Here is a 16,939-nt window from a genome sequence, read left to right as displayed (position 1 = left end):
TGATGATCCTGTGAACATTCACATGCAAATCTCTGTGTGGAAATAATGTTTGTATTTTTTTGGATATATACCTAAGAATGGAATTGCTTTGAAGCCTTTTATATATTAGGGGTTTTTTTCCCTTGTAGGTGTTAAAAAATATTTTTCCAAGTTGCCCTTTTACTTTGCTTATAATAATTTTTGCCATGTAAAAAGCTCTGTTTTAAAATTTTAATATAATCAAACCTCTGTAGAAAACCCATTGCTTCTGGATTTTGTATTTCAGAAAGATATTTTCTTCTTCCAGGTTATAAAGTAATATGCTTTTCTCCCTGAGACCTGTATCTTTCTTTTTTACATCCATCTGAAGTTTATCTTGATATGCAGAGTGAACAGATCTATCTTTTTTATCTTTTGCGTGCTTGTATGCTGAGTTGCTTCTGACTCTTTGCAATCCTATGGGCTGTAGCCCTCGAGGTACCTCTGTCCATGGCATTTTCCAGGCAGGAGTACTGGAGTGGGTTGCCATTTTCTCCTTCAGGGGATCTTCCCAACCCAGGGATCAAACCCACGTCTCTTGCATGTCCTGCATTGGTAGGCAAGTTCTTTACCACTAGAGCCGCCTAGGAAGCCATTTTTATCTTTATCCATAGGCTGTCCAATTGTGTAACACAATTTTTTAAAAGTCTTTATCCTTATCCTGTTATGTGAATTTCACCTCAGTAAAAATTAGTCCTTTCCCCCACTAGTTAAAATGCCATCTTTATCATACACCAAATTTCTATGTAGATTTGGGTCTGTTTACGAATTTTCTTTCCTTTTTCGTCAGTCTGTTTATGTGCCACTGCTATGCTTTAAATCAGAGAGGTGTTTTTAATATGTTTAGTAAATGGTAGGGATAGCTTCCCCTTCATTCTCTTTCAGGATTTTCCTAGCTCCTCTTACTTTTTTTACGTGTAAACTTTCTAATCAACTAGACTAGTGCCTAATAGCATTTTTATCGGCATTATATTAAATATGTAAGTTAACTTAGAATCAACATTTTGATGATGTTGAGTCTTCCTTGAAGTATGTTCTTCAATTTGTAAAAATCCCTTTTGAATGAAAAATATTTCCGATGGAAAGTACTGACATGTTACTTTTAATATTTTATGTTACATAATGTAGACATGTTTAATATTGTATTTAATATTACTTAAATATGTACAAATTAAAACAAGGGATAAATTCCTATGTATAAGAGTAATATAATTAGAAAACTATTTAAATATATTTACTGTTTATTTAAACACAGCCTATAAAATTCCTCAAATTCAGATTAAAAATATTACATTAATGTGAAATAATTTTTTGTTAACAACTTGTGATTTAAGCAGAAATACTATTTATTGAAGTAATACTTTTTATAAATACGAAGTTCAGAGTTGATTCAGTTATTCGGCTGTATCAGTCAGGACCCAGACTTTTTGCATGCTTTCCTTTGACATCCTTAGAAATGTTGGCTTTTCCTTCTCTTACTAGTCACCTTATGGTTGCAGCATGGCTGCTGCAACTCCACTTGTACCTTACCATTATTCTTCTTTCCAAATAAAAAGGAAGAAACAAAGACAAAGACCTTTTCCTGACTTAGCTTGTCCCTGTTTTTTTTTTTCACCTAGAATGGGAAACTCCCCAGCAGGTTTTTCCCTTAAGTCTCTGTCTAGAACTGGTTCAAATGTACATCCTAAAACTAATCACTGGCAGTAGGGAATGGGATTACTGTGACTGGTTTAGACCAATTCTGATTCATTCTTTTGGGCTGGAGGAGAGATAACAAAGATCTTTACTAGCTACTATTTATTTGGAATTCTGTTAGGGAATAGAGAGTGGTGGGAAAGGGATGTCTGGAGTAGAGAGTAAACAGCAACTGCTCTAAATCTTGATATTAACAAGAGGAACAGGCTAATCTGACCTCAGATTCCCTACTGTTTTCTTTACAGCACAGGTTTAGGAAGTGGCTTCTCTCTTTCCCTCCCTCTCCCATTTTCTCCCTCTCCCCTTTATGCCACTTTTGAGCCCCTTGACCTGAGCACTTCTGAGTGAATGTCCATTTCCCCATTTTTGCTACACTTATTGCCAGCAAATCTATTTCTCCAAAATTGGGTAATTGGAATTTTTTTAACCTGACGAGACTTTCTTGTCATGTTACTTGATGTCAGATTTGAGGAAACACTTTTGATTGGTTAGGAAAAACTTCTTCCTTTATACTGTGAAATAGTTACTTTTAGAGAAGAAACATTTAAGTAATAAATAGCTCTTTTAAAAGCATGGTCCACTTATATACCACACTTAGATGTCCTTCAAATTCAGTATCGACAACCAGTCCCAAGCACATACTACCTATATAGTTGACCCTTGAACAACAATGGTTTGAACTGAGCAAGTCCCGTTATACATGGGTTTTTCTGTTTTTTTTTTTCAATAGTGAATGCCATAGACCCTTGAACAACAGGGAGTTGGGGTGCCGACCCTCCCCACAGTGAAAAATCCAGGTATAACTTATAGTTGGCCCTCCATTTTCCATGGTTTAGTGTCTGCAGCTTCAACCAATTTCCACTTGTGTTTTATTTACCATTACATTTGTGTAATATTTGCTATTGAAAACAAATGCTTGTGTAAGTGGACCCATGGAGTTCATACTGTGTTGTGGAAGGGTCAGGTGTACTACACTTAATACAATTGACGGTCAGTTGAAATTGCCTCTGTGGAATCTCAAATATGGAAGGTACACAGGGCCAACTGTAAGTTATACGTAAATTTTCAGTTGCATGAAGGGTTACACACACATATACCCCCAAACTCAGCCCCTCTTCTTACGTTGTTCAAGGGTCAACTCTGTATTTTGAAGATTGAATAAGAGATTATGTTGAAAATTATAGTCATTCGAAATCATGGCAGAAGGCTGAAGTTGTTTACTATCAGTCTTTTTCCACTGTGTCTCTGTGTATGTCCTTGCCATGGACTTTTTCCAGGTGTAAGTGGGAATCCTATCTCTGCCACTAATAAGGCATGTGACTTGGTCAAGTCTTCCTCTCTCTGGGCCTCAGAAGGAACTCTGAGGTGTACTATAAAGACTTCTGTGGCACCAGACATGCTTGAGTCTAAGCTCCAGTGCTATGGAGAGTGGCTCTGGGAAATCTATGACTTTGAGTCTTTCACATGTTTTAAAGGGAATATTTTTCTTGCTGAATTCAAAATCCGGCTTGTTACATAACAGACAGCTAATTATTCCTTCCCATAAAGTAAGATTTGAGTTAGATGATCTCTTAATAGCCTGATCCAGTACACAGTTTTTAGAATCTAAGTCATCTGTTTTAATAAGATGCCCTTATCAATAGTAATGAACTCTCATGATCCCAGACAGCCATTTGGTTGCCGTCCTTTCCATTCTTTCCTTCTCTTCAGTGTTGCTAATGAGAACTTTTCTTTTTTATATATAAGAGCTGTGGTGCCTTGCTTTAAATAGCTGGCTGCAATTAAACTTCAGTATTTTGTCCCCACCAGAAGACTCCTAAGCTGGAGAATTTGTGAGAACAGTGACTAGGACTGCTGCTGTGCAGCTCATGACTCATTACTCGCCCTCCTAACAGACTTAAGCAGCCTAGTAGATGGTGAAATATTAACATATCTATTTGGATTTGAGACATTCACCTAAAAACATACAACTTTTATTTCTTATTCCTTGTCTCTAGGCAGGGAATAATTTTTCCTCTCTTTCTTCCTCCTCTCCCTTATTTCCTTAACAGTTGATGCATAGTGGTCATACAGTTTTGTTGGTTTTGGTTATTATCTCCTAGTAGGCATTATCACATAGTCATCAAGGAGCACATCTTCTATGTCCGCATAGTCTTCTGTAGATATAACACTTAGCCCTCTGACTCCTGTAATTATTGATCTGCTGTCTACTCAGGACAGTGAGCTTCTTAAGGATAGGAATCATGTCTTAATTTCCTGGGTGTCTAACGTGCTGGCTGCTTAAGTGCTGACTGAAGGAGAAACTGAAATCTAGACCTGTTTAGCTTCATTCTATAAAGAAACCTTATTTCCTCACCAGTTCCATTAAGATGGGGTAACTTAAGTGATACTCCACTGAAAATCGTTTCAGTTCATAAATAGAATCAATACTTTATTTCAACACCAAGCATTTAGGCTGAGTGTGTTGTGTTTACAAATACATTGACTAATTTGAGATATAAAATGCTCATATGGTTGAAACTCATGCTTGGAGTTTGTCTCTTGTATATAAAGATTCATGCCTGTTGGTTAGTTTTACTTGAACAAAACTTGACACTTTTTCTCTTTCTCTCTCATTCTCCAAAACTGAAGTAAGTCCTTACTATAAGAGTAGTTAGTTGTTTAGTTGCTAAGTCGTATCCAACTCTTTGTGACTCCATGCACTGTAGCCCACCAGGCTCCTCTGTCCATGAGATTTCCCAGACAAGAATACTGGACTGAGTTCGCATTTCCTTCTCCAGGAGATCAATCTTCTGGACCCAGGTCTCCTGCTTGGCTGGTGGATTCTTTACCATTGAGCCACCTGTGAAGCCCAGGAAGATTGTGCAGGCCATGGAGCAGCTAAATCCTTGCACCACAACTACTGAGCCCGCACTCTAGAACCTGTACTCTGCCCCAAGAGAAGCCAGCCACTGTAATGACAAGTCTGTGCACTGCAACTCGCCACAATAGAGAAAACCCACATCCAGCAATGCAGACCCAGAGTAGCCAAAAATAACTAAAGATATAAAGTTATAAAAAGAAATGTAAAATGAATTCTGCTTGATAAAGTATTGTGTCATACTTTAGTTGGTAGGTCTTTTTATTTTTTTGGCCACACTGCATGTTTTGTGGGATTTTTAGTTTCCTGACTAGAGCTTGAACTTGCTCCCTTGGCAGTGAAAGTGCAGAGTTCTAACCACTGGACCACCAGGGAGTTCCCTGGTAGCTCTTTTTTTAGTGTTATAAAAATCGTGGTTTATCATAAGCCAGTGATGCCTTGTACATACGGTATTTCACTAACAACTTGATTGTGATCTATTTTGCTTAGTCTTCACTAATTTAACAGTAATCTCCTTTTGTGTATTAGCCCCAAAGTGGTTAGCCCACAGGAGGTCAATAAACATTTGGTCAATGAATGAATGATGCTCAGATACAGTGGATATATGACATTTTTTCCATCAGCTTAGAATTGTGCATCCTGAATTTAGTAGGGAAGTAAATGTGAGGGAAGAGCCAGATTTGTTGAGCATAGAAGTGAAATTTTAAAACTGTGATTATTAACAGTATATAAATATGAACTTGTACCCTATTATATCCCTCTATGATTCCATATTTATATCCCTCTATGTTTATCCTGTTAAGAAAATGCAACCTAGGTTGTTGTGGGGATTAAATTTAGATAATGCTTGTCAGGTGCCCAGCACAAATGCACATGTGTCTGGTTTGTTTCATTTAATCCTTCTCATCCATTTAATTAAACCAGCTTTTCCTTAAGCATAAGAACCATGGTTCAAGATATATTAATATCAATTTAAATTCAGTTTTCTATGTGAATCACCTGAACTACATGATTATTATTAACTGAATTTCATCACAAATAGCATTGTAACATATTATGGCTAAATAGACTTGGGGATGGAGCTTCTCAGAGAATCTACAAATATTTTATAATACTGTTAATCAGAGGAAATGTACTTCAGTTTTTCCAACAACTTACTTTACAAACCTTTGGAATATAAGCCCATTTTTAAATTGGAGAATACACTGACATTTTTTTCCACTGAATATTGGGAAATTACTTTTTAGTTGACAATTAGAAGGTTTGTACTTTTGCCTATTCCCTATCCAAGTCATTGTTTAATAAAAATAGTACTTCCAATTTTTATAGCATTTGATTTAACAAAATTTTCCCACCAGATGTAATCTTTGTGAATCTTTCTTTCACCTGGTTCCATCCCCATAAGTGTCCTGAACAAGCTTGAATGTTCCATCTGTGAGCTCTCATGGTACCCTAGGCTTATTTCTGCCATAGCTGCAGTATACAGTGACTGTTTCCTTGCCTATCTCCCTCCAAACATTAGGTCTTTGAGGTCAAGAACCAAGTTTTCATTGATGAAAATTTCAGGCCTGCTGATTTCCCTCATGCCCAGAAAGTGTATCAGGGCCTGCCATACAAGGCATACCCAAAGGTCTCTTTAATTGAAATTAAGTTAGCTGCTTATATAAGCAAGTTGTGACTGGGAAAAAAATCCCTTAAATAATTGGCCTAAAGATATTTGCTGTTTGTCCTTTATCCTGGATCGTCATGGCATTTAGATGAGTCTAGGGAAGGGGTTATAGAACCATTGGTTCTGAAATAGTAGGGTTTTCTATAAGGATTTTATTGGCCTTTAAGCTCTGACCTCAAAACTCTTGCTTCCTATTGTGATATGTCTAAGCAGAATGGTAGCTTACATGTGTTTTGATGACTAAGAATGGCTGCGCATCAGTGATGAGAGTGAACAACTCCAGTTGATTTGTAGAATATCATAAAGTGTTCTGTTGTCTGCTTTTTTGGTTTCATTACTGATGTCTCAGTGATTGTGTTTTTGTTTGAGGCCAGATCTCTTTATATCCTTTTTTCTGTTTACTTTTAGTGTTTTCGAAAATTATGTTACTACTTATGCTGTTCTTATATTGGGTGAGTGGTAGAAATAAAATTTAGAAAAATTTCTAACTTGGGTAAAGCACAGTTCTTTATTATCAGAAGTATAAGATTAGAGTGTTCTTGTGCTGCAGCAGTTGTCTTTATCCATCCATTTAAAACAAAGCAGGTTTTTGTGTGATCTGACTCAGCAGGTTGGAAGTTCCCATAGACTAAGTATCTTATCTGAAAGTGGTTTTAAGTAAGGTAAGGTTTCATTCATACAACCTTGTTGTATATTGGGCCATAAATATCCTTTCTTGTCAAATACAGGATGTTGTGTAAAATCCCACTATTGCCATTTTTGGATTCTATGATGCCCAGTTAATAAGGAACATTTTCATCACTGGCCAACGCAGAGAAGTATTAGGAGTACGATGTAGAATTTTCAAGCACCTGGTAAATCAGTGTTTTGTAAGTTGGAACTCTTTTAAAAGGTTTCCCCTGTTCTTTCTTTGTGAATGACTTCAGAGAAACTTGAGAATTGTCTGATTCTTCCTTTTCACTCCACCCTTCTGCTCTCTCCCATAATTATAATTATAGTAGTAAACCTTGATTTCTTCTTAGTCTCCATGGTACTCAGGCTTGCTTTAAGAGTCCTCTACCAATCATTATCCCTATGGCAGGAACCAATCCTCTTCCACTTCTTCCTGGGGATTTCTGGGTGCTTATTGTTAGCTTTGATGATTTTAAGAATGGAGAGAGAACCTAATATTATTTTGAGGGTAGTATTAAAAACTAATAAGGAAGTGACCCTAGCTGAGCTACTTTCTATGGTTTTGGATGAGTTATTTAACCTCTCTTGGGTTTAGCTTTCTCATTTGCAAAAGAGGAATAATACCAGCTACCCTAGAGAGTTGTGGAAATTAATTCATTAATTCATCTTCATTTTATCCTCAAGTCCCTTGAAATTATAGTAAAGTAACTTGGAAAAAGGAATAATCAAATGACAAAGAAAAGGAGGGAAGGTAAGATACCAGCAGGATTTAGGAAGATGGCAAGTTGAAGACTGTTAATTCTCTGACAGGGAAGAGCAAACTGCAAACTGTCTGTAGAAAGAGAACGAAAGTTGAAGTTAATCCATATGTCAACCCCATAAAGATTCAGGAATTGTAGATGCTAGGTACCTCTGAAAGGGGACTAAAAATAGGATTGATTGACTCCATTAGACTCTCAGATCTTTTCCTTTCCCTCTATTGAAAATAAATTTCTCAATAATGGGAGGCAGGTTAACTTCTGGAAAAATTGAACCAGAGTGGCTCTGGACTTAGAGACAATAGGGATATGAGGGCAAAGATAAAGCAGCTGGATGAAACAGGTATTAAGTGAAAGTACATAATTGTGTCTTCTAAATATGTTTATGTTTTCTTCTTTACTTTCCTCAGGTCTTTGCTTAAAGAAGCCTTCCCTGATCACCTGATTTAAAATTCATTCCTTCTCATTCTGATATTCATTGTCCCCCTTCCTGACTTTATATGGCCCTTATTGCCACCTTGCAAATTTTTGCTCGTGTCTCCTGTTAAGTGTAAACACAAGAGTAGGGGTTTTGTTTTTTGTTCACTGTAGTATTCCCAGTGCCTAAAATAATATCTCATAGGTGCTTATTAATGCCTATTTGTTGAGTGAACAAATGAGACTCTTTAGATCCTTTTCAGAAGGCTCACAGCTAGTTTTATGTCCCCAAGCAGAAGATTGGAGAATTTATCTCTGGAGAAATGGCTAGCCTAAGAGAAAAGACATGCAGATATTGATATTTAAGGGGAAGAGTCTGTCATTTAAAAGTCTGGGTCTCGGCTTGATAACTGTACAGTGATGCTCAACGATCAGCAAGCCCTCCTTTTTCATAGAATCACCAGCAATCCAGGGAAAGCCTCCAGTGCAAAAAACAGAAACCAAAACAAAATGAGAAAAGGAAACAGTAGTGCATAGAACAAAATAAAACACTAAATAAGCGAGCATCTCGAATTTTCTGGTGGTCCAGTGGTTAGGACTTGGCACTTTCACTGCTATGGCCCAGGTTCAATCCCTGGTTGGGGAACAAAGATCTTGCAAGCCAAGCCTTGGGGTACAGCCAAAAAAAACACAAACCAAACACATCCCCTGGCCCCCAATATCTCTTGTTAGAGACGAGACTGTATGGCATCTGTGAAACAAGAAGATAATGCTCTTTTATTAAAAAAAAAAAAAAAAAAAAAAAAGAGGAACCTGGTTTCAGAGAACAAAATGTAAATGTTGGGAATAAAAACATGTATAGTAGATATAATTCAATAGAAGAGGAAGTTTAAGAAGAAAGAAAGCCTCCTAAGAAGAGGCTTGTTCTACTTTAAGATTAAAGTTTCTAAACTTTAATTTCTAAATGTGGGGGATGATAAAATTCTTTAAAACTCAACTGCAATATAAAATAAAATTTAAAAAGTATATAATGGTAAGAAATGACAGAAAATCTATAAATTTAAAAAACTCAACAGCAAGACCTTAATTAGAAGTTGATAGAAAAATGCCCTAAAGTTTGATAGAGAATAATATAAAATTAATGTAAATTAAAATTAAATGTAAATTAAAATTGTTTTGTCTAATATTTGCCTACTTTGTTTTTGTCAATCTTTTTTTTATTTTGGAACTTTTTGTCTCTTAAAAAGTATATAGTTGGAAATTAAAAAAAAAAATCTCATCTTAAGATATTTAAAACCTAGAGTAATTCGTTTATTTTTGATACATTCGGATTTATTTCTGCCATCTTATTTTGTATTTTGTCTCATCTGACCTGTGTTTTTCTCATTTCATTTTTTTCTCTATTAGGGTAGTAATGATCTATTGCTTAAATGTTCCCCTTCTCATTTTTTGGTAACTTTATTGAGATAGAGTTCACATACCATACAAGTAATGATATAATCTATTTAAATGTTCCCCTTCTTAATTTTTGGTAACAACTTTATTGAGATAGAGTTCACATACCATACAACTGACTCATTTAGAGTGTACAGTCAATGTTTTTTTAAGCGTATGCCCAAAGTTCTGCAACCATTACCATAGTCAATTTAGAACATGTTTAGCATCCCCAAAGAAACTTTATACCCATGAGCAATATGTCTTGCTTTTTAGTCCTCACTTTCCCTTAATCCTCCAAGCCCTAGGCAGCCATTGTTTTCTTTCTCATTAGATGTACCTAATCTGGACGTTTATAATAAATGGACTTAATATATGTGATCTTTTGTGAATGACCTCTTTGCTTGCCATAATATTTTAAGTTCATCTTTATTGTAGCATGTTGAATTATTCTATTCCTTTTTTGTTGCCAAATAATATTCCATTGTTTGGATTTATACCAAATTTTGTTTATCTGTTCAACAGTTAATAGAAACTTGAATTGTTCCTACTTTTTAACTATTATGAACAATGCCCCTGTGAACATTGTTGTACAAGTTTTTATGTAGACATGTTTTCATTTTCCTTGGGTAATTTCCTAGGAGTGGAATTGCTAGATCATATGATATCTTTGTTTAACCTTTTGAGGAATTGACAAACTGTTCTTCAAAGCAGCTGTACCATTTTATATTCCCATCAGCAATGTATGTGGGTTCTAACTCTTCATTCTTGCCAACACTTGTCATTGGCAGTCTTTCTGTCAAAAGCTATCTTAGTGATGTGAAGTGGTTCTTTGTTGTGGTTTTGATTTGCATTTCCCTAATAACTAAATGATGCTGAATATCTTTTCATGTCCTTATTGACCACGTGTATATCTTCTCTGGAAGAATGTCTATTCAGATCCTTTGTTCATTAAGAAATTGGGTTGTCGTTGTATTATGAGTTCTTTATATAGTCTAGATACAAGTTCCCTATCAGATCTATGATTTATCATATTTTCAGTGGTGTCCTTTGTTTTTTGTTTTTGTGTTATTTTCTGACCACACCACATAGCTTGTAGGATCTTAGTTCCCCAGCCAATAATTGAACCCAGGCTACCACAGTGAAAGCGCCAACTCCTAAACACTGTACCACCAGGGAATTCCCTGTATATGTTTTAAAATAAAATTATATAAATGTGATCTTATATATATTTTTTATATATTCACATATTTTTATACAAATGTACGTATAATTTTAGCAAACACTTCCAAAGTTGAATCTATCAAGGTACTTCCTTCCACAGTACGAAAATGGTCTGTAACATAAAATTTCAATATCAAAGGAAGCTGTCAGTCAAGTGTAAAAACGGGTAACAGAAGTTTGACATGCAAAGTTTCAAAATTAATTCCTCTCTCGGGAAGCTAATGCAGAATGTGTTCCATCAAATAAAATGGAGTTTTTTTTGATTTCCTTCCCATGTAGGTTACATAGAGCATTGAGTAAAGTTCCCTGTGCTATAGAGTAGGGTTCTTACTAGATACCTACTTTATACATGATAGTGTATATGTCAGTCCGGTTCTCCCAGTTCACCACCCTCTCCTTCTGCAGCCTCACTGGTATCCATACATCCAAGGAATAAACTAATTTTTGAAAATGATTGGCTCCATGACAAAATAGTAAGTGTTAGTTGCTCAGTTGTGTCTGACTCTTTGTGAACCCATGGACTGTAGCCCACTGGGCTCATCTTCATCTGTCCATGGAATTCTCCAGGCAGGAATACTGGAGGGGGTTGCCATGGAAAAGATTCCCTTCTCCAGGGAATCTTCCTGACCCAGAGATCAAACCTAGGTCTCCTGCATTGTAGGCAGATTCATTGCCGTTTGAGCCACCAGAGAATAGAAGAGGATAATTTGAGAGTAACCAAAGGACTACTTTAATCCTCATAACAAAGCATATAAAACTGATGCTACAAACCTATCTGACATGAAGAAACTCAGGCCTTGAGAAGTTAAGTGACTTGCCCAAGGTCACACAATTAATAATGGCAGAACAACGCTTTAGTCTCTAGCAAATGGAAAATTAATTTAGATTTTAAAAGTTTTAAGAGTGCAGTAGCCCCTCATTCTTTTCATCTTCTTAAAAATTTTTCCACTTTCTGCTGGAAATAGATTGTTAAGGTCAACATATAGGCCAAGGGTTTTTTTATTTAATCAAACTATAATTGATTTACAATGTTGAATTAACTCCTGCTGTACAGCAGAGTCACTAAGTTATAAATATATATTCTTTTCTGTTGTTTATCATGGAATATATAGGACCTTGTTTATCTGTCCCATGTATACTAGTGTGCATCTGCTAATCCCCAACTTGAAATCCTTTCTCCCCCGACCCCCTGCATCCCCAGTCACAAGCTGGCAACCACAAGTCTGTTCTTGATATCTGTGAATCTGTTTGTGTTTCAGAGGTATGTTCATTTGTGTCGTATTTTTAGATTCCACATATAAGTGATACGGTGTTCTTGTCTTTTTCTTTCTGACTTACTTCACTTAGTATGATAATCTCTAGGTCCATCCTTGTTGCAAGTGGCATTATTTCATTCCTTTTTATGGCTGAGTAATATTCCATTGAATATGTGTACCATATTTTCTTTATCCATTCCTCTGTTGATGGACGTTTAGGTTGCTCCCATATCCTGGCTATTGTAAATAGTGCTGCTATGAATATTAGGGTGCATGTATTTTTTAGAACTAGTTTTCATACAAGGCCCTTACTATTTTACTTCTTGTCTAAATTACCAAATGTCGTCAAGTCTTGGCGTGTATAAACAATTGTGTGTTGAAATGCAGATGTTAGGAGTATGTCCGAAAAATCTCTGTGGTAGTAGGAGCAGCATTTTGAGGTGTAGATTATTGCCTTTTAAACTAAATGGGAATTACTCATACGTTGGTCAAGTTGGGTAGTCCCTGAAACTTTTTTTTTTTAAAAGGAAGATTAGATTGAAGTGGAGGCTGTTCTTCTGGCAATAATTTCTGATTGTAGAAAGTACTTTTTCTTTAACTTGTGCCTGGCCAACTCAGAAAGTTTCTGTGGCCTTGGCAAAGTTAATAATCATATTTAGATTGTGAACAGGAAACCTTTGATAATATGCCCTAAATAAAGCCTTATTACTTTACAGAAGTATAAATGAGAGAGAGAGAGAGAGAGAAAAAAAAAAGTCTGAGGGGACTTCCCTGGTGTTCTATGGTTAAGAAACTGCCTGGCAATGCAGGGGATACAGGTCTCATCCCTGGTCAGGGGACTGATATCCCACATGGCACAGAGCAGCGGAGCCCTTGCACCACAACTAGAGAGTCCACGTGCTGCAGTGAAAGATTCTGCATGATGCAACAAAGATCCTGTGCACCACAATTAAGACCTGATACAACCAAATAGATTTTTTTAAAAATCTGAGAATTAGTGCAGCATTGGAATAAAGAACAGAGACTTTGAAGAGTAATGGGACTGGAGTTGAATCCTGTTACTGCCACTTGGTAGTTGTATAACCTTGGGCAAGTTGCTTTGTATATCTAATCTGTTTTCTCATCTTTGAAATGGGGATAAAAATAACTTTGAAAGTTTTGTAAGAATTAAATAGAATCATGCCTGTAAATTGGAACAGTGACTCACTGCTGTGTACAGTAAATGTTAGGTACTACTGCTACCATATCCCTCGGTCTAGACATTAAAATTTCATTCAAGATCCTTAGAATCTATTATAATATGTTTGGCATGCCGTGTTGTTGTTGTATTATATGTACTCAAATTAATATATGCATAGATGAGTTTGTGAGTGTAAATAAAATTAAAGAGTTCTGCTCTTAGTTTTCCAGTAGGAATTCAAGTGTAACCAGCAAACCAGAAAAATAGGTCTAGACTAAAGTTGTAGTTTACTTCCACAAAAGAAGTTTTTCTATCAGAAGGTAGGTTTACACATTTACTGAGCAACTACCAGATTTATTTGATTCTTTTAAAAGATATCTTATTTTACTTAGTCACTGTAATTTAAGGCAGAAAGAGTTTAGATCAATTGAATTTGCCCAAGTTCATACTGTGTTAGGAATTACAGGGAAATGGTAGGAACTATGAAGAGTTTGAACTCCTCTGTCATTCCAAACCATATACTCCTTTGTATTTCTAGCACCTCTCTCTCAACTTGGGAAACTTTAAAAATTATCAGTACCTAGGCCACATCCCAGATGGTTTAAATCAATTTCTAGAGTTAGACCTAAGCATCAGTATTTTTATAAACTTCCCAGGTAATTTTATTACATGGCTTGAGACCCACTAATCTGTTTCAGTGCTTAGTAGAAAACGACATTCAATAAATACTTGACTTTTGAGAGAATACATCCTTGATTGCCCAACTGCCCCACTGTAATTCATTCCGTATTATAGTCAACCTAGAGTACTTCTGTATTCACTTAAATATTTAAAAGGGACTTTATATTATATTTTATACATACCCACGGTTTGGTCCCATAGCATGTATAAGATCTCAGGCAGTAGTTAATGTTTTGCTCCTAATAGAATTCTGAGTTTCCTTCATTACTGGAAAGAAGAGGAGATATGGAAGTAGAGGAAGACTCAGGGTTTCTTTCTTATGTTCCATCCAAAGTTGAAGACATAGGTTGTAAGTAGATATTTATTGCTTTGCTTTGTTTTAAAATGATATAATATTTTTAAATGATACATGGTTCAGAAATAGATAGAAAGGGATGTGCATTGAAAATTGTTCCTCTTCACCTCCTAGTCATAGTTCCCCTCCCAGGTTACCATCAATATTATATCAGTATACTTCCAGAGATAGTCTGAACATACATAAGGAATTGCATTTATATGTATTTCCCATTTTTACCCATATGGTAGTATGTGCATCAGGTTTGTTTACTTCACAGTGTATCATATCTATAAATAAGGAATTTTATCAATATATAATTGCTTTTTATAACTATTGTTTCTCTATATACCAAAATTTATTTTAATCAGTTACCTGCTGATATTTAGGTTATTTTCAGTTTTTCTCTATTACAGACAATGGTACATTGAATAGATAAGTCATTTCAGTTCTGTGTAAGCTTATCTTCAGATAAATACCCAGAAATTCAAGGTATTGATATGGCCAGTTTGCCATTTGGTTGGGAAATGAAATAGAAGCATGAAAAAATATGGAAGAGTAAAGGTATGACGAAGCAATAGTGACCAAAAATTATTGTAGTAGGAACAATATTAAACTGGATTGAAAGGATAGGAATGAGCCTATAGCCAAGAATAAGGTGAGAGAACTTGTGTTGTTATATACATGTAATATATTTGTGATTAAAATATGCTAATAAAATTTCCTAAAATCCTAAAGTTTTTATACATATTTGAGTTTTTTAAAACACATTTTAACTGTATAAAAACTCTTCATATCTTTATGAGAAAATATCTTGCTGTTTTCAGGTTTAATATTTTGATCAAGATTTTATCTTTTCATGCATGACTATGTTTTATTTGTAATCTCTCTCTTTTTCTTACCCTTAGCCCTGGAAGAAAGCGGGACTTTTCTCCTGTTCCTTGGAGTCAGTACTTTGAGTCCATGGAAGATGTAGAAGTAGAGAATGAAACTGGCAAGGATATATCCTTTGCAAACTGGCTTATTCCTTAATAAATTTATAGTGTCTACAAAGATTTGTATAGTTCCTAAAATGTTCTTTATTTTTGCTGTTTATTTCATTTTTATTCCATCTGTTCCTTGCAGGACATGGGATGTTACTTGTAAGACTATTAATATCTTATTTGGCTATAATTGTCTAATACATGGGAGGGGATTAAGAATTAAATTCCTGAAACTGATATATCTTTTGAGGGGATGGTTTCATGAGTAAAGTGAGTTGAACCAGTTTAGTGTCTAGAAGCCAGGAATTATGTCCTCATTAGGGCAAAGGGAATAGTTTGGTGTTTTTTTTTTTTTTCCCATTGAAAAAGTGGTCACACAGCTCCCATGCCTCAAAAACAGGTCTGGTGTCTCAGAAACTTCTCCATAAGTGCCTCTCAAGCTTGGAAGGCTGTAGCTTTGTTTATAATTTGGTCCTGTCTGAATTTTCTGATTGGTATCATCATAACTAAGTAATCAAAAATTTCAGTGAGCAAAAGCTTAGATATGTTATCTTTAACTATTCATACACTTTTCGAGTTTACAAGAGTGGTTCAGAGGGTCCAGTCCTACTCCTTCTGCATGGAGGAGGCCATTCTGCCCTTTCCTGGGCTGTGTTCACGGTAAGTAAGTAGTTGATAGTGGAAGTTAATGTTACCTCAGTAAAGCTATCAGCCATGCCGTGTAGGTCCACCCAAGATGGACAGGTTATGGGGTAGAGTTCTGACAAAATGTGGTCCATTGGAGAAGGGAATGGTAAACCACTTCAGTATTCTTGCCTTGAGAACTCCATGCTGCTGCTGCTGCTGGTGCTAAGTCACTTCAGTCGTGTCCGACTCTATGCGACCCCATAGACAGCAGCCCACCAGGCTTCCCCGTCCCTGGGATTCTCCAGGCAAGAACACTGGAGTGGGTTGCCATTTCCTTCTCCAAAGCATGAAAGTGAAAAGTGAAAGTGAAGTTGCTCAGTCATGTTCGACTCTAGCGACCCCATGGACTGCAGCCTACCAGGCTCCTCTGTCTATGGGATTTTCCAGGCAAAAGTACTGGAGTAGGGTGCCACTGCCTTCTTCTCCATGAGAACCCCATGAACAGTATGAAAAGGCAAAAAGATAGGACACTGAAAGATGAACTCCCCAGGTTGGTAGGTGCCCAATATGCTGCTGAGATCAGTGGAGAAATAACTCCAGAAAGAATGAAGAGAAAAAGGCAAAACAAAAACAACACCCAGTTGTGAATGTGCCTGGTGATAGAAGCAAAATCTGATGCTGTAAAGAGCAATATTGCATAGGAACCTGGAATGTTAGGTCCATGAATCAAATTGGAAATCAATCAAATCAAAGGCAAATTGGAAGTGGGCAAACAGGAGATGGCAAGAGTGAATGTCGACATTTTAGGAATCACTGAACTAAAATGGACTGGAATGGGTGAATTTAACTCAGATGACCATTATATCTACTACTGTGGGTAGGAATCCCTTAGAAGAAATCATAGTCAACAAGAGAGTCCAAAATGCAGTACTTGGATGCAGTCTCAAAAATGACAGAATGATCTCTGTTCATTTCCAAGGCAAACCATTCAGTATCACAGTAATCCAAGTCTATGCCCTGACCAGTAGTGCTGAAGAAGCTGAAGTTGAATGGTTCTGTGAAGACTTACAAGACCTTCTAGAACTAACACCCAAAAAAGATGTCTTTTCATCATAGGGGACTGGAATGCAA

General features: G+C 36.2%; 1 protein-coding gene and 1 non-coding gene across 3 annotated transcripts in view; both read left to right on the top strand.

The window, feature by feature from the left end:
• The window catches only part of PPME1 (protein phosphatase methylesterase 1), a 50,275-nt gene that overhangs the window by 5,684 nt on the left and 27,652 nt on the right, over positions 1–16,939 (top strand). For both annotated transcript variants that reach the window (XM_006073305.4, XM_006073306.4), the window contains exons 2-3: positions 15,107–15,200; positions 15,749–15,841. In XM_006073305.4, coding sequence (XP_006073367.1) covers positions 15,107–15,200; positions 15,749–15,841 — 187 coding nt within the window. The remainder of the gene's footprint in view (positions 1–15,106; positions 15,201–15,748; positions 15,842–16,939) is intronic.
• Positions 8,664–8,735, top strand: TRNAE-UUC. The gene has a single exon. It is a non-coding gene; the product is annotated as a tRNA-Glu (tRNA).

Source organism: Bubalus bubalis, chromosome 16 (genome assembly GCF_019923935.1).
Source record: "Bubalus bubalis isolate 160015118507 breed Murrah chromosome 16, NDDB_SH_1, whole genome shotgun sequence".
Lineage (NCBI taxonomy): Eukaryota > Metazoa > Chordata > Mammalia > Artiodactyla > Bovidae > Bubalus > Bubalus bubalis.
Note: the sequence above shows the minus strand (reverse complement) of the source record. Positions and strands in the feature narration are given on the sequence as shown.